The sequence below is a fragment of the Neomonachus schauinslandi genome, chromosome 14, assembly GCF_002201575.2.
Source record: "Neomonachus schauinslandi chromosome 14, ASM220157v2, whole genome shotgun sequence".
Lineage (NCBI taxonomy): Eukaryota > Metazoa > Chordata > Mammalia > Carnivora > Phocidae > Neomonachus > Neomonachus schauinslandi.
In genome coordinates, this window is record NC_058416.1 from 45,059,903 (window position 1) to 45,085,420 (window position 25,518).

The following is a 25,518-nucleotide window of genomic DNA, read 5'->3' on the forward strand; positions in this document are numbered from 1 at the left end:
AGATCGGGGGATGGGTGAAATAGGGATGGGGATTAAGAAGTGCACTTGTGATTAGCACTGGGTGTTGTTAGAAAGTCATTGTTAGTCAACAATGAAGTCAACAATGAAAAACCTGTCACAATATTGTATACCCGAAACTAATAATACACTGTATGTTAACTAACTGGAATTTAAATAAAAACTTAAAAAAAATTGCAATTTCACTTTGTTTATAAATAAGCAATCTATAGAAGAAATAAGTTCTCCATCTAGTGCTTTTATTTTTTAAAAGATTTTATTTATTTATTTGAGAGAGAGAGAGAGCGAAAGAGAAAGAGAGCACAAGCGGGGGGAGGGGCAGTGGGAGAGGGAGAAGCAGACTTCCTGCTGAGCAGGGAGCCTGCCTAGGGGCTTGATCCCAGGACCCTCAGATCAAGACCTGAGCCAAAGGCAGATGCCTAACTGACTGAGCCACCCAGGTGCCCCTCTAGTGCTTTTGAATTCATACCACAGCATTATCTTGAAAATCTTGAAAATACTTACACAATGTAAAATTTCTACTTTTAACTGGAATTCTACATGGCACATGAAAGAATTATTTTTTTCAAATTCTTTGATTTTTTTTCCTAAGGGCTGTTTTCTAAACATTAGAAGTACAATATAGCAACAACATTGACAAAAGAATGTGATTTTTTTTCAAGATGAAACTATGTATTTTTTTCTGATATGTACTCATTGTAAAATACTGCAACAGAGGGAATAAAAGCTACCATATAATTCCAAAAGTTATAAACAAAACAATATTATACATATTATTCAGTAATCTACTATTTTTAATATATATTGTGAATACTTTGCCGTGTCAATACGTATAGATTCTATGACCTTTTTTTAATTTAAATTTAATTAGTTAACATACAGTGTAGTATTGGTTTCAGATGTATAATTTAGTGATTCATCACTTACATATAACACCCAGTGCTTATCCCAACAAGTGCCCTCCTTAATGCTCATCACCCATTTAGTCCATCCCCCCACCCCTTCCCCTCCAGCAACCCTGTTTGTTCTCTTAACTACAGAGTCTCTTATGGTTTGCCTCCCTCTGTGTTTTTATCTTTATTTTTCCTTTCCTTCCCCTATGTTCATCTGTTTTGTTTCTTAAATTCCACATGAGTGAAATCATATATTTGTCTTTCTCTGACTGACTTATTTCACTTAGCATAATACACTCTGGTTCCACCCACATCGTTGCAAATGGCAAGACTTGTTTTTGATGGCTGAGTAAAATTTATATATACATATATAATCACTCTCCTTTATCCATTCATCAGTCAATGGACAATTTGGGCTCTTTCCATAATGTGGCTATTGTTGACAGCGCTGCTATAAACACTGGAGTGTGTTTGCCCCTTGGAATCAGCATTTTTGTATCCTTTGGATAAATAACTAGTAGTGCAACTGCAATTTTGAGAAACCTCCATACTGTTTTCCAGAGTGGCTATACCAGTTTGCATTCCAACCAACAGTGCAAAAGGGTTCCCCTTTCTCTGCATCCTCGCCAACATCTGTTGTTTTCTCAGTTAATTTTAACCATTTTAACAGGTGTGAGGTGGTATCTTATTGTGGTTTTGATTTGTATTTCCCTAATGATGAGTGATGTTGAGCATTTTTTCATGTATCTGCTGCCATCTCTATGTCTTCTTTGGAGAAATATCTGTTTAGTCTTCTGCCCATTTCTTAACTGGATTATTTATTGTTTGAATGTTGATTTTGATGAGTTTTTTATAGATTCTGGATACTAGCCTTTTATCTGATAGGTCATTTACAATATCTTCTCCCATGCCATCAGTTGCCTTTTAGTTTTGTTGATTGTTTCCTTCACAGTGCAGAAGCTTTTTATCTCGACAATGTCCCAATAGTTCATTTTTGCTTTTGTTTCCCTTGCCTCCAGTGATATGTCTAGTGAGAAGGTGCTGAGGCTGAGGTCAAAGAGGTTGCTACCTGTTTTCTCCTCTAGGATTTTGATGGTTTCCTGTCTTACATTTAGGTTTTTTATCCACTTTGAATTTATTTTTGTGTATGGTATAAGAAAGTGGTCCACTTTCATTCTTCTGCATGTTGCTGTCCAGTTTTCCCAACACCATTTGTTGAAAAGACTTCTTTCCATCAAATATTCTTTGCTGTTTTGTTGAAGATTAGTTGACTATATAGTTGTGGGCTATGCCTCCTTTTTTAACTGCTACTAAATAATAAGAATGATAACATGGTGGTAGTAGTAATTGTAGTGGTAATATTAATAATATATGCCAGACATTGTTATAAATGCTTCTTATCTATTAACTCATTTAATTCTTGTAACAAATCAATAAGGTACACACTATCATTAGCCTCATGTTAAAGAAGACTAAACTGAGGCAAAGAGCAGTTAAGTACCTTGCCCATAGTCACAGGTGTAGTGGGCAAGGGAGTCTGGCTTAGAACCCAGTTGGTATGGTTCTAGAGCCTATACTTTTAAGCAGCTGCTTGGATATGCCATGGTTGATTATGTTAGTTCCCCAATATTAGACATTTAGGCATTTTCCAATTACAAAAATAAATTAACATGTGGGGAAGTGTATTAGTAAATGCTCATTTTGCTCTGCTAAAAGGTCATATTCATATTTTAAAATTATTTTTAAAGTCATAAAAGTATGCATACTAGAAGTTAAAGCATTCCATATCACTTATACTAAGATGATTTCTTTAAAAATTTTTTATTGTAGTAAAATGTACATAACATAAAATTTATTATTTTAACCATTTCTAAGTTTAAAAACAGTTCAGTGGAGTTAAGAACATTTACACTGTTGGAAAAATCATCACCATCCATCTCTAGGACTTTATTTTCCCGAACTGAACTATGAGCCCATGAAATAACCTTCCATTCCCCCTCCACCACAGCCTCTGGCAAACACCATTCTACTTCCTGTGTCTGTGAATTTGACTAGTCCAGGTATTCTCATATAAGTGGAACCATATAGTAATTATCCCATTATGACTGCTTATTTCACTTACCATAATGTCTTCAAGATTCATCCATGTTGTAGTATGCGTCAGATTTTCCTTCCTTTTTTAGGGCTGAATTATGTTCCATTGTATGTATACAACACATTATGTTTACCCTTTCATCCACTGATGGATACATGGTCTTTTCCATCTTTTACCTATTGTGATTAATACTGTTATAAATATGGGTATACAAATATCTCTTTGAGTCCCTGCTTTCAGTTCTTTTAGATATATACCCAGAAGTGGAATGGTTGAATCACATGGTAATTCTATGTTTAATTTTTTAAGAAATCACTATATTGTTTTCAATAGTGACTATACCATTTTACATTCTCACCCACAGTGCACAAAGTTTGGAATTCTCCACAGTCTTGTTAATCCTTATTTTGTTTTCTTGATAACAGCCATCCTAATGGATGTGAAGTGGTAATTTATTGTGGTTTTGACTTGCATTTCTCTAATGATTAGTGACATTGAGTATTTTTTCATGCATTTATCAGCCATTTGTATATCTTCTCTGGAGAAATATCTATTTAAATTCTTTGCTCATTTTTGAATTGGGGTGTCTGCTTCTTTGCTGTTGTGTTCTAAGCATTCTTTATATATTCTGGTAATTAATCCCTTATCAGATATAGTTTTGCAAATATTTTTCTCCTATTCCACAGACTCAGCTGAAGCCAAGAGTTGGGACACTTAACTGACTGAGCTGCATAAGGAGCTAAATGGGAAGCGTTGGGTATATGATGTTGCTAAAATTCTTATGAGTGGAACTTAACCTAAAAAGGTATTTTGAGATTTTAAATAAATGGGGCATTTACATTTATTTGTGTCTTCTTCAGTTTCTTTCAGCAACGTTTTATAGTTTTCAGTGTACAAGTCTTTTGCCTCCTTGGTTAAGTTTATTCCTAAGTATTTTATTCTTTTTGATGCTACTACAAATAGAATTATTTCTCTTAATTTCCTTTTCAGATTGTTCACTGTCAGTGTATAGAAACACAACAGATTTTTTTTGTGTTGACACTATTTCCTCCAACTTTGTTCAATTTAATTATTACCTCTAACAGTTTTGTGTGTGTGTGTGTGTGGAATCTTTAGGGTTTTCTATATGCAAGATCATGTCATCTGTAAACAGATTTTATTTTATTTCTTCCTTTCCAATTTGGATGCCTTTTTTTTTTCTTGCCTAATTGCTCAGGCTAGGACTTTCACTATTATGTTAAATAGAAGTGACAAAAGTAGGCATCCTTGACTTCTTGATCTTAGAGGAAAAGCTTTGTCTTTTGTAACTATGATGTTCTCTGTGAGTTTTTCATAAATGGCCTTTATTATGTGGAGATCTTTTCCTTCTATTCCTAGTTTGTTGAGTGTTTTCATCATTAAAGGGTATTGAATGTTGTTAAATTCTTCTTCTGAATCAATTGAGATGATCGTGAAGTTTTGTCTGTCATTTTGTTAGTATGGTATATTATATTGATTTTCATGTGTTGAATTATCTTTGCACTCCAGAAATAAATTCTAGTTGGTCATGGTATATAATTCCTTTAATATGCTGAATTTGGTTTGCTAGTACTTTGGTGAGGATTTTTACATCAATATTTATAAGGGATATTGGTCTATAGTTTTCTTGTTGTGTCTTTGGTTTTGGTATGGTAATGCTGGTCTCATAGAATGAGTTTGGAAGCATTCCTTCTTCAACTCATTGAAGAGTTTGAGAGTTGGTGTTAATTCTTCTTTAAAAGTTTGGTAGAATTCACCAGAGAAAGCATCTAGTCATGGAGTTTTTTTATTGGGAGGTTTTTGATCACTGATTCACTCTTTACTTATTATACATCTGTTGAGATTTTCCATTTCCTCTTGAGTAACAGGTAATTTGTATGTTTCAAGAAATGTGTCAGTTTCTTCTCATTTGTTGGTTTATGACTGTTCACAGTACTCTGATAATCCTTTTTATTTCTTTAAAATCATTAGTAATGTCTCCTTTTTCATTTCTGCTTTTAGTTGAGTCTTCTTTTGTTCTTAGACAACCTAATGTTTTGTCAATATTGATAATCTTTTCGAAGAATAAAACTATTGGTTTTATTGATTTTTGTTTCTTGTTCTCCTATTTTTTATATCTCTAATCTTTATTACTTCCTTCCTTGTGCTGGCCTTAGGTTTAGTTTGCTCTTCTTTTCTAGTTCTTAAGGTATAACGTTAGGTTATTGAATTGACATTTTCCTTCTTCTTTTTTTTAAATTAAGCAGTTACGGCCACAAATTTTCCTCTTAGCACTGCATTTGCTACATTCCATAAGTTTCATATGATGTGTTTTCATTTTCATTTGTCTCAAGATATTTTCTAATTTCTCTTCCGATGCCTTTTTTTTAAAGATTTTATTTATTTATTTGACACAGAGAGAGAAAGAGAGAGAGAGAGAGAGCACAAACAGTGGGAGCAGCAGAGGGAGAGGGAGAAGCAGGTTCCCTGCTGAGCAGGGAACCCAATGTGGGGCTTGATCCCAGGACTCTGGGATCATGACCTGAGCCAAAGGCAGACGCCTGACTGACTGAGCCATCCAGGTGCCTCTCTTCTGATGTGTTTTTTGACCCATGGGTTTTTTAGGAGTACAGTTGACGCTTAAACAACACAAGGGTTGGGGTGCCAATCCCTTCCCCCCACTGAAATCTGCATATAACTTTTGACTCCTCAAAAACTTAACTACTGATAGCCTACTGTTGCCTGAAAGCCTTATTGATAACATAGTCAATTAACATATATTTTGTATATGTATTATATACTGTATTATTACAATGAGGTAAGCTAGAGAAAAGAAAATGTTATTATGAAAGTCATAAGGAAAATAAATTTATAGTACTATATGTAAAAAATCCACATATAAGTGGACCTGTGTAGTTCAACCTGTGTGTTCAAGGGTCAGCTGTATTAATTCCTACACATCTATGGATTTTTTTTCAGTTTTCCTTCTGCTGTTGATTTCTAGTTTTATTCCATTTTGATTGGAAATGATACTTTGTCTGATTTCAATCTTTTAAAAATTTATTAGAACTTGTTTTGTGGCAAGATGATTACTTTTTAAAGACAGATAAAGGCTATTTTTTGTTCAATAAGGCTTTTAAACATCAATAAAAAATCCTGGTTTGAAAAAACATCATTAGAAAATGGGTGTGTGTGGCTGTCTACACGTGCCCAGGTGCTGGATGGCTGTTGCCCATCTAGGTGCAACCTGCTGGTACAACGCTAGGGGCGTGGGGGAGGCCCCGGAAGATAAAAGTCCAGTGGTTTGCTGATGGCCAGTCCCCCAGAAGACTCCACTAGCCCTTCCTCAGACAGAAGGGGTCAAAGCAGCTGCTGTGGTGCCCATCCTGTTGTGCAGCCCGAAGGGCAGTTGCTTCAACCATCCTCTGCACCAGGGGCTCCTCCACCCCACCTGGCACCACTGCAGTCCTTCCTCAGCTCCAACTCACAACTCGTCAAAGAAGCCCAAGGTGCATGCAGCCAGGGACACGTTTCCCACTGACTGGAGCCCACTGCCTGTAGAGTTCCTGAACCTGAGGGTACTGTAGGCTGGCAAGGGGGCCACAGCCCAGAGGTGGGTGGGTGCAATGGGGCCTTAGGGCCTGAGGACATGGGCCCACCTGAGGAGTTACAGCAGGAGCCACAGGACTCGGACCCCCAGGGGAGCCTGGACTCACTGGAGGAGCTGTTCTGGAACATGGCAGGCCCAAGTCAGAAGGCTGCAGCTCCAGGGGTGGACACCCATAGCTCGCTCCAGTTCGCCTCTGAAGCCTCAGAGAACTACACCAACAGCTTAGATTACTTACTGCAGAAGCGGGAACAGGCCCTGGAGCAGGAGCTGGAGGAGCTGCTTCTACATGACTTTTCCGACCTCAGCCCCTTGGATCTGGATGAAGATGAAGTGCCTCTCATACCTGAGCACAGGATGCTGGTGGAGAGGTTATCTGTGTCACCAGTACATCCCAGTGAGGCTGTGTTTCTACCCAGATGTCACCTCCTGCATTGTATCCTGGATTGTTCACACCTGAAGCCACACCTGGAGGGGCTGTTCTTCAGATGCCCCTGGCCCAGCAGCTGTCCTTCCTGCACAGTGGCCTCGTGAGCAACCTCTACCTACGTACCCCTGCTCCAGTGGCTCTTCCAGCTGCTGACATGGCCTCCAGAAATTTCTTCAGGAGCCTTTGGCTTCCTATGGGATCTCAGCATGGATGGGCTCTTCCATCAGTCTGATGGAGATAAGCACTGGTGGTGCCCCTCACTGCAAGAGGTCATAGAAGCATTTTATAGCCTGGGGGCCCATAGTCCTGCTCTGGGACTGCAGGGGCCCTGTCAGCACAGTGGGAAAGTGTTTAAATAAATGACACTAGGCTGAGCTGGAGTGAGCAGCAGAACACACCCCTGGAGACTGCCTTAGACATTAGCCTGAGCTATATCTATAAGTTCCTGACACTGTGTACCCTTGCACAGCCAGGGGCCTACACCGATGGGGACCTCTCGGGCCTAACTGAGCTGCTGTGCTGAGCTGGCCTGGAAGGGCAGCTCTGCCTGCCACGCAAGACCAATCTCCAGCAGTTTCTGCTCCTGCTCCTCAAGAACATCCAGGAGTGGCCAGGGAAACTCCAGCAGCTGTGCTGTACCCTGAGCAAGGTGTTGGATCACCATTACCACTCATGCAGTTCTTCCTGGATGTGACCTTCTGGAGCAGACAGCTTCGAAGCCAGCCCAGCCTTGTGGTCTTTGCGCAGATGCTGGACCAGCAAGAGACATTCTGTCTCTGGCATGAGAAGGCCCAGCTGTCTTTGCTTAGCCAGGTCCTGAGCCTCATGAGGCCATCATCCCTCTGGTAATACCTGAGCTCTGAGACCTTGCCACCTTGCCAGGAGCAACAGCAAAGGCCAGTGCCAAACCAGATCACAAGGTCTGCTACCTGTGCCACAGCTTTCTGACACTGCCTGGGTGGGGGTCAGCTGCCAGGACATTCTTCCAGACCAATGGTGAGAGCTGCAGCTTGCTGTGCATGCAGTTGGGCCTCCATATTAGCACCAATATCCAGGAGAGCTTCCAGGCCATGTACTGGACCAGACTCAAGGACCTGGTTGCCCAGACCTACATCTGCTGGCAGCAGGTCTATATGTGCCTTACTGGACAAAAAATAGCCTTTATCTGTCTTAAAAAAGTAATCTTGCCACTGCCAGCCCCAGGCCCTGTAGAAGACTAGAAAGACTAAAGGAGGCCGTGGAAAGACTAAAGTTGCAAGGCAGGGCTGGCCCCAGGCTCTTGGCTCTGGTGAGAAGCGAAAAGGGCTCAGGGAACAGGAAGGAGCAAAGACAGAGGCCAGAGGAGGACAAGTGTGATGAAGCAAGAGCCTGCCTTGACACTGCCCCTGACCTGCACCAGGCAACGGATGGGGCCTCTCCCTGCCTGGCCCACCCCTCAGCTCTCCTTCTCTCCCAGCTGTCTCCTCTGCCGTAAGGCCTTTGTCTCCATACCCCCCGGTTTCCCTGGGCCACCTACGCGCCCCACCCTCCTTCCTCTCTCTGTCACTAATGTGAGCTTTCTTTGTGCACACTAAAGTCTTATTTCAGGAAAAAAAGAAAAGAAAAAATAAAAAGAAAATGGGTGCATGTGCATGCACACATGACAAGAAACATGCCTTGTTTGCTATAATACAGAGGCAAGGGGCACCTGGGTGGCTCAGTCGTTAAGCGTCTGCCTTCGGCTTGGGTCATGATCCCAGGGTGGTGGGATCAAGCCCCACATCGGGCTCCCTGCTCAGCGGGAAGCCTGCTTCTCCCTCTCCCACTCCCCCTGCTTGTGTTCCCTCTCTCGCTGTGTCTCTCTGTGTCAAATAAATAAATAAAATCTTAAAAAAAAAAAATACAGAGGCAAATAAAAGCACATGAAAATCTGTTCCACATCACTAGCCATGAGTCAAATGCAAATTAAACCCACAATGAGATAGCACTACACACTTATAAAAATGTCTAAAATTAAAAATAGTAACAACACCAAAGGCTGCTGAGGATGCAGAGAAAATGAATCATTTATACACTGCTAGTAGGAATGCAAAATAGTTCAGGCACTCTGGAAAACAATTTGCCAGCTTTTTATAAAACTAAGCATGCATTACCATATGACCCAGCAACTGTACTCTTGAGCATTTATCACAAAAAAAGGGAAAACCTATGTTCGCACAAAAACCTGTACACAAATGTTCGCACCAGCTTTATTTGTACTGGGCAAAAACTAGAAATAATCCAAATGTCCTTCACCAAGTGAGTTGTTAACAAAAGTGTGGTACATCCCTATCATGGAACACTATTCAGCAATAAAAAGCAAGTAATTATTGATATATGCAACAACTTGGATGAATGGCAAGGGAATTATGTTGAACAAGAAAAGCTAAGATGAAAAGGTTATATATCACAGGATTCTATTCACATAACATTCTCAAAATGACAAAATTATAGAGATGGAGAAGAGAATGGATTAGTGGCTACCAGAGGTTAGAGATGAGGAAGAATAGCATGAGGCAGTCTTCGGTTGATGGAAGAGTTGTGTATCTTGATTGTGGTGATGGTTACATGAACTTACACATGTGATAAGTCTAATAAAACTACACACACACACACACACACATGCAAATGAATGCATATAAAACTGTTTAAATCTGAATAAACTCTGTGGCTTGTAACAACGTCAATTTACTCGTTTTTGAAGATGTTACCACTGGGGGAAACTCGGTAAAGGAGACTTCCCTGTGTTTTGTTTTGTTTTGAAAGATTATTTATTTTAGAGAGAGAGAGAGCGCACAAGCAGAAGGGTTAGGGAGAAGGAGAGAGAATCTCAAGCAGACTCCACGCTAAGGACCGGGACCGGAGCTGAAACCAAGAGTCGGATGCTCAACCCACTGTGCCACCCAGGGGCCCCCCCCCGTTTTTTTTTTAATGACTTCCTGAATATCTATAATTATTTAAAAATAAAAGTTTAAAAAGAAAACACAGCTACTTGAAGTTATAATTAGGGTACTATAATATGTATCTTTTAATATTTCTGTTTTATGAAAACTAATTATCAGAAATCCATGTTTATAGAGATGTGATCTTCCGGAAAAGACAGGGTATACTGTTTGTGTTAAGAAATGGAGCATATCTCCATGTGTCGCATAAATGTAGCAGGATGATTGTAGGAGGGGCCAACTGTGTTACCCTACTACACTATGATACTCTGTATTATTACTGTAGTTCCATAAGTACCTGCAAAAGCCATGCAAACATGGTCATCAAGGGCACAAATTTTCCTCACAGTTCTTTCATCTTGAAGCTTGGCAACAGATTTTTTTTCTACTCCAAGCACAACTATATCAGTACCTCGGATTCCAACCTGTCAAATGATTGAAAAAAAAACATAATTAATGTCAGTTTTAACATTAAAATGAAGTTATTCTAACACATGACTTAGAGGAAAAGGCTTTTCCTTAACTATTCAATAAAGCTGAGAAAAGTCGACTTCCAAGAAAACAGCTGCATAGGTACGGGATTACTAGAAGTCCCATTCTCCAAACCCAAAGCAAAGAAGACAAATATGTAGAAATTGGAAGAATATAGCACCAACGCTGAAACTACAAGAGTGTTCTAAACTCAAGCAATACACCTGAAGAAGTGCTAACTAGATAGGGAACAATTTTAATCAAAATGAAAGAAAATGCTGGGAATCTATATGGATTCCTTATAGAATGGGCAATACTAGTGGTGGTAGCAGAAGTAGTATAGAAAATTAAGTAGATAAAATTCTGAAAGCTCTCCCATGTATCTCACAATCTGGAGGGATAATGCTTGGGGGCTATAAGCAGCCAAGAGAAAGACCAAATGCCTTCACTCCAGTTCACTGATCAATAAAACCTCCATTCAAACATGAATACAACAAGAAGAATCACTATTGTTCTTCCCTCTATCCCTTCCCTTGGGAGTGAAGTGGGAAAATGTCTAAAGAATAATGTATAAGGATAGTAGTTCTCAAACTGGGACTTCCGCGGAAACATGTCTATATTCTCAGGAGTTCAAGAGTAATAGATGAGAAGTTTAATTCTGTATTACACTGGTGATCTAAATATTTTGATACAGGTATTTGTGTTTATGATTGCCTTGTAGCCAAGTGTGATATTAGTACTACTTATGCAAATAGGTGGGCTCTGAATTAGTATCATTGAAGTAGAAATACACAACAGTTTAAATATAGAACTAGACCTGAGATTACATCTTTATTTTTTTTTTTTAAAGATTTTATTTATTTGTTTGACACAGAGACACAGCGAGAGAGGGAACACAAGCAGGGGGAGTGGGAGAGGGAGAAGCAGGCTTCCCACCAAGCAGGGAGCCTGATGCGGGGCTCAATCCCAGGACCCTGGGATCATGACCCGAGCCGAAGGCAGACACTTAACGACTGAGCCACCCAGGCGCCCCACATCTTTCAATTAAATAAAACTTAAGACAATTTATCAAGGTTTTTGCTCTTACTGTTCCCTCACTTCATTCCAGTCTGTCAATTTATCTGACAGGCCTTTACCTAATCATCCTATCTAAAATCAACAACCCTCCCTCGACATTCCCACCTTCATCTAAGAGACTCACGTTGAACTTTATATCCTACAGGAATTATGCCTTCTTATCAAGCCAAGGGACATTATAACAATATAACATATATTATGACTCAAGAAAATCTCAATATTTTCCCCAAATTGTAATAAATGAAATTAAATTAATCGATCACCACATATAATAAGTTTTATAATTCTCTCCTAAACAGTTTTGACTTAATAACGAAATCAAAACTTCCAACACAGACTATCTGGAAAATGTTTATTTATGTATTTATTAAATATTTTTTATTTATTTGAGAGAGAGAGAGAGAAGGAGAGCACAAGCAGGGAGGAGGAACAGAGGAAGAGGGAGAAGCAGACTCTCCACTGAGCAGGGAGCCTGATGAGGGGCTCGATCCCAGGACCCTGAGATTATGACCTGAGCCGAAGGCAGACCCTACACCAATTGAGCTACCCAGGCACCCCTAGAAAATGTTTATAATGAAAATCCTAATATCAAAGTCTTTTGTATGTGGGTAAAATTATTCTCACAAGAAAATTCATAATCACATTTTATAAAATCAAATAAAAAAATAATTATGAATTCATTCAAGAAGTTCAAGAAGGAATAAAAGTATATAAGCTAAGCTTACAAGGTGAATAAGGAAAAAGCAGAAATTAATGATTAGGGAGAAAAAAATAAAATTGATAAGTAATACCAAGAGATAGTTTTTTAAATAATAATGAAGAGATGTCTCAGTTAATCTAGCCAAGAGGGGCAAAGTGTAAAAACTATATACAATTGTGAAAAACCAAGAATTTAAAAATTATAACCCTAAGTTAACCAATGTGAAAAGGATGACAAACTAGAAAAATTTAAAACTGCCCATGCGGACTCAAGAAAATATAGAAAACACAGTCTCTCAAACAAACATGGGATAATTTCAAAAACAAGTGTCATGCCTAGAAGGTTCATGGATGAATTTTTCCCGATTATCTGTTATGGGTAATTCCTATGCTATTTAAATTATTCCATGAATGGGACACCTGGGTGGCTCAGTCAGTTAAACCTCTGCCTTCAGCTCAGGTCATAATCCCAGGACCCTGGAATTGAGTCCCACATCAGGCTCCTTACTCAGTGAGGAGCCTGCTTTTCCCTTGGCCTGGTGCTTCCCCTGCTTGTGTGCTTGCTCTCTCTCTGACAAATAAAAAAATAAATCTTAAAAAAATCTTAAAAAAAAAATAAATTATTCCATGGTACAGATCAAAATGGAAATGTTCCTAACTCTGTTTTGGAAAGCTATGTAACAATGTTAAAATCTGGCAAATAAAACATTTTTTTTTTAAAGATTTTATTTATTTATTTGAGACAGAGAGAATGAGAGACAGAGAGCATGAGAGGGAGGAGGGTCAGAGGGAGAAGCAGACTCCCTGCCGAGCAGGGAGCCCGATGCGGGACTCGATCCAGGGACTCCAGGATCATGACCTGAGCCGAAGGCAGTCGCTTAACCAACTGAGCCACCCAGGCGCCCCTAAAACATTTTCTAAATAAAGAAAAGTACTAATGATTTTCACTTGGGAAAGCTCATGTCAAAAAAAAAAAAAGAAAAGCTGATGTCAAAAAATTCTTTTTCTTTTTTAGCTGATGTCAAAAGTTCTAAACAAGATATTTACAAATAGAATCTATGAATACAGAAAAACAGTAATATTCCATAAACAATTATGGTTCATTCCAGGAATTTTAGGAATGTCAATAAAAGTAAATCTTTTAATATAAATGTTACAGGGGATAGTGAAGATCTGTTATTTTTGCCCTTCTGATAACAACAGCACTTCAATTTTTCTTGGAGAAATACTGAGTCTTTAGCTGGGGCTGTAATGCACCCCAGCCTCATCAAACAGTAAATCCTTGAAGTTTTACTGAGGGGCGCCGCGGTGGCACTCAGTCATTAAGTGTCTGCCTTGGGCTCCGGTCATAATCCCAGGGTCCTGGGATCGAGCCCCGCATTGAGCCCCGCATCGGGCTCCCTGCTCCGCAGGAAGCCTGCTTCTCCCTCTCCCACTCCCCCTGCTTGTGTTCCCTCTCTCACCATGTCTCTCTCTGTCAAATAAATAAATAAAATCTTAAAAAAAAAAAAATAAGAAGTTTTACTGCAAATGTTTGGAAGACAGGATAATTCTTTACCTATTGATAGGAGCCTGGAGCCCAGGACTATCTAGGAGCCACTTCTTAGGGAGGTCATGTCTGAGAGTGAAAGTAATACGTAGAGGAAGCAAGAGATGGAGAGGAAGACAGAAAAGAGGAAAGGAGGGAAAGAGAGACAGAGACATACCAGTTCTAGGGATATCATTAAGACCCTAGTAGCGGGCTCAGATGGTTAAGACCCTAGTAGCCATATAATTGAGACTAAAAGGAAGGTTTACCCCTGCTCCCTTTGGGTACTTGATTCAATACAGTTGACCCTTGAACAATGCAGGGGTTAAGGGTGCCAACCCTATCCCTTTGTACAGTTGAAAATTCGTGTATAACTTTTGACTCCCCAAAACTTAACTACTAATAGCCTATTGTTGACTGGCAGCCTTACCGGTATCAACAGTTGATTAACACATATTTTGTACATCATATACTGTATTCTTACAATAAAGTAAGCTAGAGAAAAGAAAATACTAAGAAAATCATAAGGAAGAGATATACATTTATAATACTATATTGTAAAAAATTCGAGTATAAGTGAACCCATGCAGTTCAAACTCATCCTCAGTTTTTGTTTAAATCAGTTTGAGTTGTGTTTCTGATGCTTGCAACTGAAATAGTCCTAACTAAAACAAATAGTATAAAGTCAATGACAAAAGCTACAACAGCATTTGATAAAATTCAACATCCACACCTACTTTAAAAACACTAGAAAAGCAAGAAGACTATTTGTGAAAACTATTTCATAACTTGTTAAAAGTATCACAAACTTGTGGTATCTCTCCCGATCAGATGGGGGTTCCCAAATGTGGGGTGACGATTGAATAGAAGCCGGTGGCGCAGGTGGTGAAAGAATTCACCTGAAGCGGAACAAAGGAGATAGAATTTTACTGAATACACCACAGGGAGAAGCAGCAGGACAGCAAAGAAGAGGCTGTCTGCCAGAAGGCAGTGGGTGGGGGCTGGATTTAAAGGGGGAAGGGAGGGGGCACCTGGGGGGCTCAGTCTGTTATGCGTCCAACTCTTGATCTCAGTTCAGGTCTTATCTCAGGGTTCAAGCCCCACGTTGGGCTCCACACTGGGCCTGGAGCCTACTTAAAAAGTAAGTAAAATAAATAAAATAAGGGTTCCTGGGGTGGCTCAGTCGATTAAGCATACAACTCTTGATTTCAGCTCAGCTCATGATCTCAGGATGGTGGGTTTGAGCCCTGCATCAAGCTTCACAGTCAGCACAGAGTCTGCTGGAGAGTCTCTCCCTCTGCCCCTCCTCCCTGCTCGAGCTCTCTTTCTCTCTCTCTCTCTCAAATACATACATAAATAAAATATTTTAATAAATAAAATAAATAGGAAAAAAAAATAAAATAAAGGGGGAAGGTGAGGAGGTATGGGGACATACGGAATTTTCCCTTTTTTGGTAACTGTGCCTGGTTTTAAGTAGCCCATTGGTTAGTTATGGCCTATGGATATTTAGAGATGGGTTGCCTGATGGGCCTATCTGTATTCAGCCAGGGGGTTGGAAGTCACTATGGACCCTTTTGCCTTGGTTAAGTTTCCATTGCTCAAGTCTGTTGGTTGGACTCTACAAAACTGGCAGCCAGAATCATCTGAGAAAATGAGTTACCATCCATTCCACTTGTTAAGCCAAAAACCCAGTTGTTATCCTTTATAGCTCCTCCTCTCACACCATCCATTTCCAACCAATTACCTTGCTTTTGTCCATTTTACCTACACAAATTATCCAACTTCCCATCAACACTCTAATACAAGCAACCATCATTTCTTGCCTGGACTATACAGGACTGCATAGCCTACTAGGTTTTCCACTTTCTACCTTTGCTCCCCACCTCTCCATCCTCCCACCCCCATCCTGTACTGCCACCTAGTCTCTACAAGGCTGCCAGGGTGAGCATTTAAAAACATCAGTAGGGTCAGATTACTCTTCATTTGAATATCCTTCCACAGCACTCCTCTGCACTTAGAAAATCTTTTTAAACTCTTTAGTCTTGCTTATAAAGTTGGGAAAAATCTAGCTCATGCCTATTTCTCCAATAGTATGTCATTGTTATTCACCAAACTCCAGCCACATTACCTTATTTCGAGACTTTTTCAAGCACAATTCTGTTTCCCTCCTCTGAACTTTCACATGTAATATTCCCTCTGCCTGGAATGCTTCTCTTCCTATTTCAAGTCTCAATTTCAATTTCACCTCAAGGAGTCCTTCTCTATTATTCTTTAAACAACAACCCATTCTGTCCTTTCAGTCAGCACATTTATAATTATTTATTTATTCATTATACTTGTCTCTCCAAATAGTATCTCTGAGGGCAAGGAAACAATCAGAGGAATCTAGAAAGTGGGACGCTCCACTGAACAATTAACCCAGTCTCTTCAAGAAGTCAAAGCCATGAAAAAAGAGGAGATGCTGTTCAAGAATAAAACAGATACCTAAGGGCTAAGCACAGTACACAGACTTTAGATTCAGACTTAACACAATTACAAAAAGACATTTTGTAAGCAATGAGGAAAATCAGAATGTAGACTATTACAAAATATTAAGGAGTTTTTGTCAATTTCATTAGGAATGATAATGGTCTTAAGAGACAACTTTATTTAAATGATGAAATATCTTGTTATCAGGGATTTATTTTATTTTATTTTTATTTTTTAAAAGATTTTATTTATTTATTTGAGACAGAGAATGAGAGACAGAGAGCATGAGAGGGAGGAGGGTCAGAGGGAGAAGCAGACTCCCTGCTGAGCAGGGAGCCCGATGCGGGACTCGATCCAGGGACTCCAGGATCATGACCTGAGCCGAAGGCAGTCGCTTAACCAACTGAGCCACCCAGGCGCCCCAGGGATTTATTTTAAAATAATAATAGATTTAAATGTAAAATGCAAAATTATAAACTTTTAGGGAAAAATTTTGGGATCTGGGCAAAGGGTTTTTAGACTTGGCACCCAAAAATATGAACCATAAGAGGAAAAATTGTTAAATTGGGTCTCATCAAAATTATAAACTTTTGCTCTATGAAAGTCCATGAGAAAAGGATGGAAAGATGAGCTACAGAGACAGAGGAAATATTTGGAAACCCCATATCTGAGGAAGGACTGGAATCTAGAATATATAAAGAACTGTCAGAACTCAATAGTAGAAAAACCAATCCAGTTAGAAAATGGATAAAAGACATGAAAGACATTTCACTGAAGAAGACATACAGATGGCAAATGAGCACATGAAAATCTGCTTGACATCATTAGCCATTTAATGGCTAATTTAAAACCACAATGAGGTATCACTATACACTTATCAGAATGAACAAAATGAAAAATAGTAACACCAAATGCTGGCAAGGATGTATGGAAGCTGGATCACTCACTGCTAGTGGGGATATAAAATGATATAGCTACTCTGGGAAACAATTTAGCAGTTTCTTATAAAACCAAACCTGCAATTACCATATGATCCAGTAATTGCACAGCTGGAGATTTATATCAGAGAAAAAACACTTATGTTTACACAAAAAACTGCTACAAATGTTCATAACATATCTATAAATAATAGCTCCAAACTGTAAACAACCCAAATGTTTTTCAAAAGAGAATAAATACTGTGGTACATCCATACTGTGGGATACTACTCGGCAATAAAACGCTGATACATTCAACAACTTAGATGAACCTCAAGGGAAAAAAAAAGCAAATCCCAAAGGTTTCATACTGTATGATACCATTTATATAATACTTTGAAATGAAAACATTTTAGAAATGGAGGACAGATGACTGCTTTGAGAGATGAGGGCTATGGATAGGAGGGTGTGTGGGCAGGGGAAGGAGGTGGGTGTGGTAATAAAAGAGCAGCATAAGGAATCCTTGTGGAGTTGGGACTGTTCAATATCTTCACTGTGGATACAAGAAAGTACACAGGCAATAAAATCTGACAGAACTTAATATCCACATGAATTAGTACAAGGGTTACTGGAGAAATCTGATAATATAGGTGGGCTTATATCAATGTCAATAACCTGGTTGTAATATTGTGCTATACTTTTGCAAATGCTACCATTGGCAGAAAATGGGAAAAGTACACAAGGAATCCCTATGTATGGTTTCTTTTTTTTTTTTTTAAGTTTATATATTTAAGTAATCTCTACACCCAATATGAAGCTTGAACTCATGACCCTGAGATCAAGAGCTGCGTACTCTACCAACTGAACCAGCCAGGTGCCCTCAAATCTCTATGTATTATTTCTTACAACTGCATGTGAATCTACAATTATCTCAATAAAAAATTCAATTAAAATAATTCTATTGGAAAGAGGGAAAAGTTGGGGAAAGATAAAACAGATTCATAGAATGTTGGTAATTGTTGGAGCTGGGTAATGGGTATACAGAGGTTCATTATGGTATTCCCTTTATATCTTTGTGTGTTCAAAATATTCCATAATAAAAAGTTAAAAATAAATAAACATAAAAACAAACAAACCTTGAATTTCTCTACTGGCTTTTTCTCACCAACAATTTAAACACATGCTAAAGTCTCCCTTATCTTAAACAAAGTCTTAAACACCACTTCACTTCAATCCCACCCCTCTTTCAAACTCTTCAAAGCCAAATATTGTCATCATCCTTCAGCTGATGGCAACATGGTTTCCACCCCCACTCCTCCCAGAGTTTAGTCAAGGTAGACTACACACAGGTCATTAAGGTTCCTCATGGTTGTAGGTTATCCTCTACACAGTCCATTAGTCTATAGTCTACATTTCATCTTTTCAAGAGAAGAAGAGTACTCAACAATACTCATTTACTCTACCTTCAACATATATTTTAAGCAGGGGAGAGAAATGATGCACTTCAAAATTACTATCTCCAGTCCATATCAATCCCCTGAGTTCCAAACATGTATATTTATATATACTCATGCCTCACAGTCTCTGTAGGTCAGGAATCTGGACACAGTTTATCCTCTAGCTTAGGGTCTCTCACAAGGGCCTGCAATCAAATTGCCTTCCAGGGCTGCACTCACCTCAAGGCTCATGAGGGAGGATCCATTTCCAAGCTCACTCACATGGTTGTTAGATTCAATTCCTCACACACTGTTGGGACTAAGGATCTCAGTTCCTTGCTACATTGGACCCTCCATAGAGCAACTAAAAATGGCAGCTATGTTCCACAAGAATAAGCAAGTGAGAATGAAAGAGGATGAGCAAGACATAAGTCACCATCTCTTTGTAACTTAACCTCTGAAGTGACATCCCATCACTTTTGTCTATCCAAATTCCTAGAAACAAGTCACTAGATTCAGCCCACACCCAAGGGGAGAGGATTACACAAGGGTATGAGCACCAGAAAGTGGGGATCACTGTAGGTCATTTTAGAGGCTACCTATAAGGCTTCCATAAGCATCTCAACCTCAACAAGTCCAAACCTCAATCGTTCAGTCAAACTTAGAGCTTCATATTCAACTATACCATTAAAGTTTCTCTGGAATCTGCCTTATTCTCCTTTCTGCCCCAACCCTTGTAAAAACTATTATTTTTCATGTGGATTGCTTCATAGACTCCTATGTGGTTTCCCTGCTTCCAGTCTTGATATTATCCAATCCACTGACCACATTGGAGTCTGACAAATCTTTGAAAAATAAAAACATGAAAAAAAGAAAAAAGAAAATCCGAATGTGGCATTCCTTTACTTAAACACTTGTACGAGTAAGGACCATTTCTCACTAAGCAAACTGAGACAGCACAGAACTGGAATTGAAACAGAAAGATCTAGGGACTGTAATATTTACTCTGCATATTGGCCTTTCACTCTCTTAATACAGAGAAGCTGTATTTACAGAAAAAAAAAAAAAAAAGATGGCCACTGGCAATCTTGGACACACATCCCAACAGTTGTCCCAGAGGAAAAAAGCTACCACTATCTCTAGTTTAAAAAGTCCTAAGGATGGATTTGAGTCACATGCTTATCACTGTGTTCAGGAGGATAGAAACTAAGAATGATTCTACCTGGGTCATGTAAGTACCTCTGTGGTTGGACAAATGCAGTCTGTTACTAGAAGGACTGATCAGTGATAATCTAGAGAATGACAACAGGCACATTAAAACCCTTCAAGGCCTCTTATTTCCTTAAAGACATTCTATGATCCAGCCCCCCTTTCTAGCTTTATCTCTTCCTGGTTTTACATTGCTTCAGCAATCTGGAATGCCTTCCAATTCATAGAATATAGTTGTCTTTTGCTAACTGGTCTTCACATGCTATTTCCTTTGTCTAAAATACTCTTCCTTCTTCCCACTTTTCAACATATCATTCATCTTTTAGGTGTCTACTTAAATATTACTTCCTCAGGAGAACCTTCCTAACACCTAGAGTTCCCATACTGCCCCCTCTTCTCTCCCCATTATAATACTCATTTAGGCCTTGTTAGGACTATTTACTTAATCATCTAATGTGCCTGCTAGATAGTAAGCTCTCTGAGGACAGGAAGTGAGTCTATCTGATTCATTCTGAAACCCTAGAACCCAGCACCATGTTTGGCATACATAAGTGTTCAACAAAAATGTCTTGAAATAATAAATGAAAGCGCTAGAAGAATCACAGACAAAAGTGAAGGGAAAAGTGAAAATGAAGGAATAATAAATAATAATAGCTATCTTTTATTAAATACCTGCTGTGAACCAGATACTGTGCAAGATGTTTAACATGTATTATTACCTCATTTAACTCTCTCATCAACCCTATGAAGCAGGTGCTATTTTGGTACCTATTTTACTATTAAAGAAACTATAGCTTAGAGAAGTTAGTTGCTTTGCATGATATATACCTGACTTCCATATTCATGATATAATGGCTAATTATATACAAATATTTATTTAAGAAATTGCATGATACAATGCAAAGAGCAGAGGCTCTGGAACTAGAAAAAATTAAGTGTGAACGTGGGCTCCATCACTTTCTAGCTGGTTACCTTCAGCAAGCCATCAAAGTTTCTGAATCAGTTTCCACATATATAAAAAGGGGATTAAATACTATACTTAACATTACATAACATACATAAAATACTTGGTACAAAAGAAATATTACTTAAAGGCTTACTTTTTACCTTGCCCCTCCACTGTAATATATCATGTGGTAGAAATACAAGAGGAATTATGCTACCTAGATTCTTTTTTTTTAAAAAGATTTTATTTATTTATTTGTCAGAGAGGAGAGAAGCAGCACAAGCAGGGGGAGCTGCAGGCAGAGGGAGAAGCAGCTCCCCGCTGAGCAAGGAGCCTAACGTGATACTCAATCCCAGGACCCTGGGATCACGACCTGAGCCGAAGGCAGACACTTAATGGACTGAGCCACCCAGGCGTCCCTATGCTACCTAGGTTCTTGAAGATCTTACTATCCAGTTGGTGTGAGAAGCTATTAAATGTACTTGAAATTAAAGTGAAAACGAGGCCAAATAGTAGACACTCTATAATGCTATGTGGTACAGATTTTTAAGTTCAGAAAAAGAGTAAGAGTCAGTATGGCTGGAGCAGATCAGAGAAGGCTTCATCAAGAAGAAGAAATGTGCAGAGATTCTCAGAGGATACATAAGAGGGAGTGTGGCATAAATAAAGGTGTTTTTCTCCTCTACCCACAAACATATATGAGTAAAACCATGAAGCTGCCCCTTTAATTAAAGAGGGTGGATAAGGATTATGGAAGACAGTGATGGCCAGAATGTGAAGCTAAGATTTGTAAAAGCAGGAAACATGGAGCTAGTAACAGTTTGGGGTCAGGGAAAGGACAGAATGAGGAATGGTAATAAATCTTACATTTTTCATGGGAATACTGTAAAGGAGTCATTGTTTTTTTTTTTTTCTGAGAAGAAAGGTATTACCTCTCCAAAATGTTATTCAAACATATTTTTCATTTATAGAAAAGGGAACTAAAGCAAAAAGAAAACAGGCCTCTTGCCTCACTTCATGCTATAAGATAATCACCAAAGAAGGAAGTAGAACCCAAGCCTCTAATTGTGATCCCTATAACTTCTTGTATTACTAAATAATATTGCATCCACATACTGGTCAAAACTGGTCAACCTTGGCTTATTTGCAACTCATCATAACAAATGTTGTTTATAGACAGAATATTTTGAGACATATTTTAATAAGCAAGTGCCATTATAAACTTCACCCCACATAAAAGGTCACAGCACCCTCAAGGAAACACAATGAACAACTCCATACAAAGATGCAAATTATAATTTCAGAATCCTGAGACAAAAACTGTCTCATCCTTCCAATGTATCTTTAAAAATGCCCATTATAGGTATTTTTATATCCTTACCCTTTTACAGCTGATTACAAAGGAACTATCAATCAGTTCTATAGCATTCTTAAAACATTTTAAATGAGCCAATGTGGCTTCTTATTACACCCCAGTCTTCTCCCATTACTTTCTTTATTTTAGGCTCTAAAACTTGGGCATTATTTTCTAACCATATGCTTCATGCCTTACTGGGGATTATATAACTTTTTGTTTTTATCAAAATGGTACCCTTTTGGTTTAAGCTACATCAGGCTTTTCTTAAATTTACAATTCTAAAAAAATTACTTATAAAACAGAAGCAAAACTAGAGGGCCCAATTAAATAGAAGAATACAAGATTCTTTCTAGTGTTATTTTTTTTTTGACCACTTTACATTTGATAGATTTATAATAAAAGTGAATTATTTCCTTCCATAACTAAGTTGGTATGGACAGTGAGGAAAAATAGAGACACTGCTGGACTTAGAAATGTGTATTCTCATACCTGGTGTCTCAATTTCCAAAATGCACAACAAACATGCTCATGAAATTCGAGAGATTTAAAAGAAATTGTAACCTTCAGGTACGCCTGGGTGGCTTGGCTAAGCCAGTTAAGTGTCTGCCTTCCGCTCAGGTCATGATCCAAGGATCCTGGGATTGAGCCTAGCATCAGGCTCCCTGCTCAGCAGGGAGTCTGCTTCTCCCTCTCCCTCCGCCCCTCCTTCCTGCTCGTGAGCGCTCTCTCTCTCTCGCCTGAGTGCTCTCTCAAATAAATAAATAAATAAATAGTATCATTCTGAATTCATACGTTAGGACTTAGAGGATTTGGAGTAATAGATTCTTGCTCACCATGGCAATTTTGTCCTTTTTAAGTTTTATAAATCACTATGAGATTAATGTAATTAAAACTTGTCAGGAGTATTACTGCTACCCTGAGTACTTAAGTTTTTCAGAAATGTGGATACTTAAATATAAAGTAGGGTATAATCTCTCAAAAAATTTCAGCATTATTTGAACAACAAACAAAAAAGTGGCAACAGAATGGAGATTCTTGGGGCTCAGAGCCTCTAAAAGGCTGCCAAATATTCCGGTGAAAATTTTAGGACAATTACTTTTAACAGGTGGAAGTGTGTGATAACTGGCTTAGCGTTTTTGACCATTTCCTCGCCAACAGATTCAATTTTACATTGATTTGTCCCTATTTCAGGGAACAGGCATGGCCTATTTTTAATGTAATTACTATTAAACAACAGTACCCACAAGAAGGAACTGTTACTTTTCCATGCATCTGTCGATTCCTGAGGAAGCAGATCATGTGCATCCAGGAAGGCTGTTACTGGCTGGAGGAAGTTTTTTCTTCCTCTGTGAGACACAGCATTAATATCTCTTCTAAAAATCAAAGCTTCAACTCACACTCCAGTTTTGTGTCTGTAGCTATCGTTCTTCAAAAGCAGCTGCCCACCTATGAAATCTACTTTTATCCCGTCACTTCCAGCCCAAATTTCAGAAAAGGCATCTCTCTCGATTAAAAAAACGAAGCAATTCTCACAAGTGGGAGACTCCTTTTCTGACCCGCTACACCAGGGCCTTGGGCTGGGGCAGCGGGGTGAGGAAGACATGGCGGGGGGCCGGGGGGGGGGGCAGGGGTGGAGAAACTGATCGCCCACCGCCGTGGATCCTTTCTTCACTGCTTCCTGAGCATATTCCACTTGGAAAAGGTGTCCATCTGGGGAGAAGACAGTGATTGCCCGGTCATACCGAGATGCCATGGCACAGGCCTACGCCAGTTCCTGCGGTGCCAACGACGCTACCGCCGGAAAAACGCGCGGAAGTGTCTCAGCTGCTGACACGTGCCACCCGGAAGTGCTTGCCTAGAGCCGTGAGATGCCTCCCGGAAGTGCTCGCACATGCACCGCGAGTTGCCCTCTGGCAGTCCTGGAGCCCACTGCCAGGATGCCGCCCAAAAGTCCTTGTTCCGCCTGCCTGTGTACGGCTGTGCCTGTGAGATGGCAGAGTTCCTCTGCTACCATTAGTGCTTGGTGCACACTTCCCGGTTTTTCCACTACGGGTGTTGTCCTAGGGGTGGTGTCAAATCTATCCGGGTGTAAAAAGGACAGCTAAGAGTAGGGCTTCACGAAGAGAAAATCGAAGATATTTTGGTTTTCTCAAACCTGTCAGAGCACCAGTGGTAAGTTAAATTTCAACCTCTTCATTTAGCTCCAAATTGCAAATTTCATTTCGCTCTCTCACTTATCTTACGTCGTTTTAAGTCAAGGAAAGCAGTAATTTTCAAAATAGTGTTTTTTCATTTTCTGCCTTGTGAATGGCAGAAAATTTTTATTTTCTGCTAATGACAGGAATTAAGATGGTACTATTTTAATCAAATAAATTTTTTAAAAGCCCAACTTAACAGTGTGGCTTTGGGTAGGTATATTTCACTTCCCTAAAAGTGACCTATAAAAAGAGGATAATAAGCCCGACCTCACAAGTTTGTTGTAAAAAGCAAATGAAATAACGTATCACTGTATGAAGGCATTACTTATCACAGATAAGTACTTGAAAAATGTTAACTTTTGTTATTAATCATTGAGCTAACTAAAAAGATTATTCTGTAAGAGAGAAATTAGGAAGAGTAAAAATGTAGCATGAGTCCACTTCTATGTTTTTTAAATGTATGTACAAACATATTTCTAAATCTATAGAGAAAAGAGTGAGGGGGCATACATCAAGTTGACAAGAGTGGTTTTCTTTGCAGGAGTCCAGGGATTGGAAACAGAATGAGGAGACATGGTAAGGAGAAAGAAGTTATTGTTCTAAACTTTACATCTGTATTTTAAAATTTTTACAGTAAGCATAGTTTACCTTTATACTTAATAAAAACAGTATAATATAACTGTTTAATGCCTAGAGACTTCTGCAAAGGCAGTCTTGATAGTTTGACCCAGATCTCCTATTGAGAACAACTAGAAATACTGGACAAATTATTTTCTTAAAATATATATTCTGACTCCAAATAGCTAACAAGGAATGAGGAGTTGTGGTGCCAAGATTCAGAAGAGAAGGAACACTCTCAGGGGTAAACCTAGCATTTTTCCCTTGAGATATTTGCCTATATGTAATGCCTAGGTGAATAGTGAAGCAGATTTTTGATAGACAAACACTGGATTTCAAAGCCTGTCAAAGTATAGGGGTTATGGTAAAGATGACCTAGGCTTTTGTTTGGGACCCAAAGAACCACACCCCAGAAATAAGAGTAAACCAAAAGCAGATGTCTTCTTACAAAGACTAACACCAAGTTTTGCATCATCTCAGTTGAGGATTGGACTAAAGCCGTTGATGAAGAGAACAAAGGAAAGAGAAATGTAGCTAAAATTAAATCTCCTTACAACTTGCAGCCCACTGGAATACCTGAGATGTGCAGAGCG

The 25,518-nt window shown here is 39.0% G+C and overlaps 1 protein-coding gene and 1 pseudogene across 3 annotated transcripts in view; one reads left to right on the plus strand and one right to left on the minus strand.

Moving 5' to 3' along the window:
* The window catches only part of PSMA8 (proteasome 20S subunit alpha 8), a 44,266-nt gene extending 20,404 nt beyond the window's left edge, over positions 1 to 23,862 (minus strand). For 2 of the 3 annotated variants that reach the window (XM_021686266.1, XM_021686265.1), the window contains exons 1-2: positions 23,761 to 23,862; positions 10,299 to 10,425 (exon numbers count right to left, since the gene is read on the minus strand). In XM_021686266.1, coding sequence (XP_021541941.1) covers positions 10,299 to 10,425; positions 23,761 to 23,862 — 229 coding nt within the window. The remainder of the gene's footprint in view (positions 1 to 10,298; positions 10,426 to 23,760) is intronic. The other variant, XM_021686267.1, reaches the window with a different exon arrangement.
* Positions 4,696 to 8,260, plus strand: LOC110576918 (annotated as a pseudogene).
* Positions 23,863 to 25,518: the final 1,656 nt, after the last annotated feature.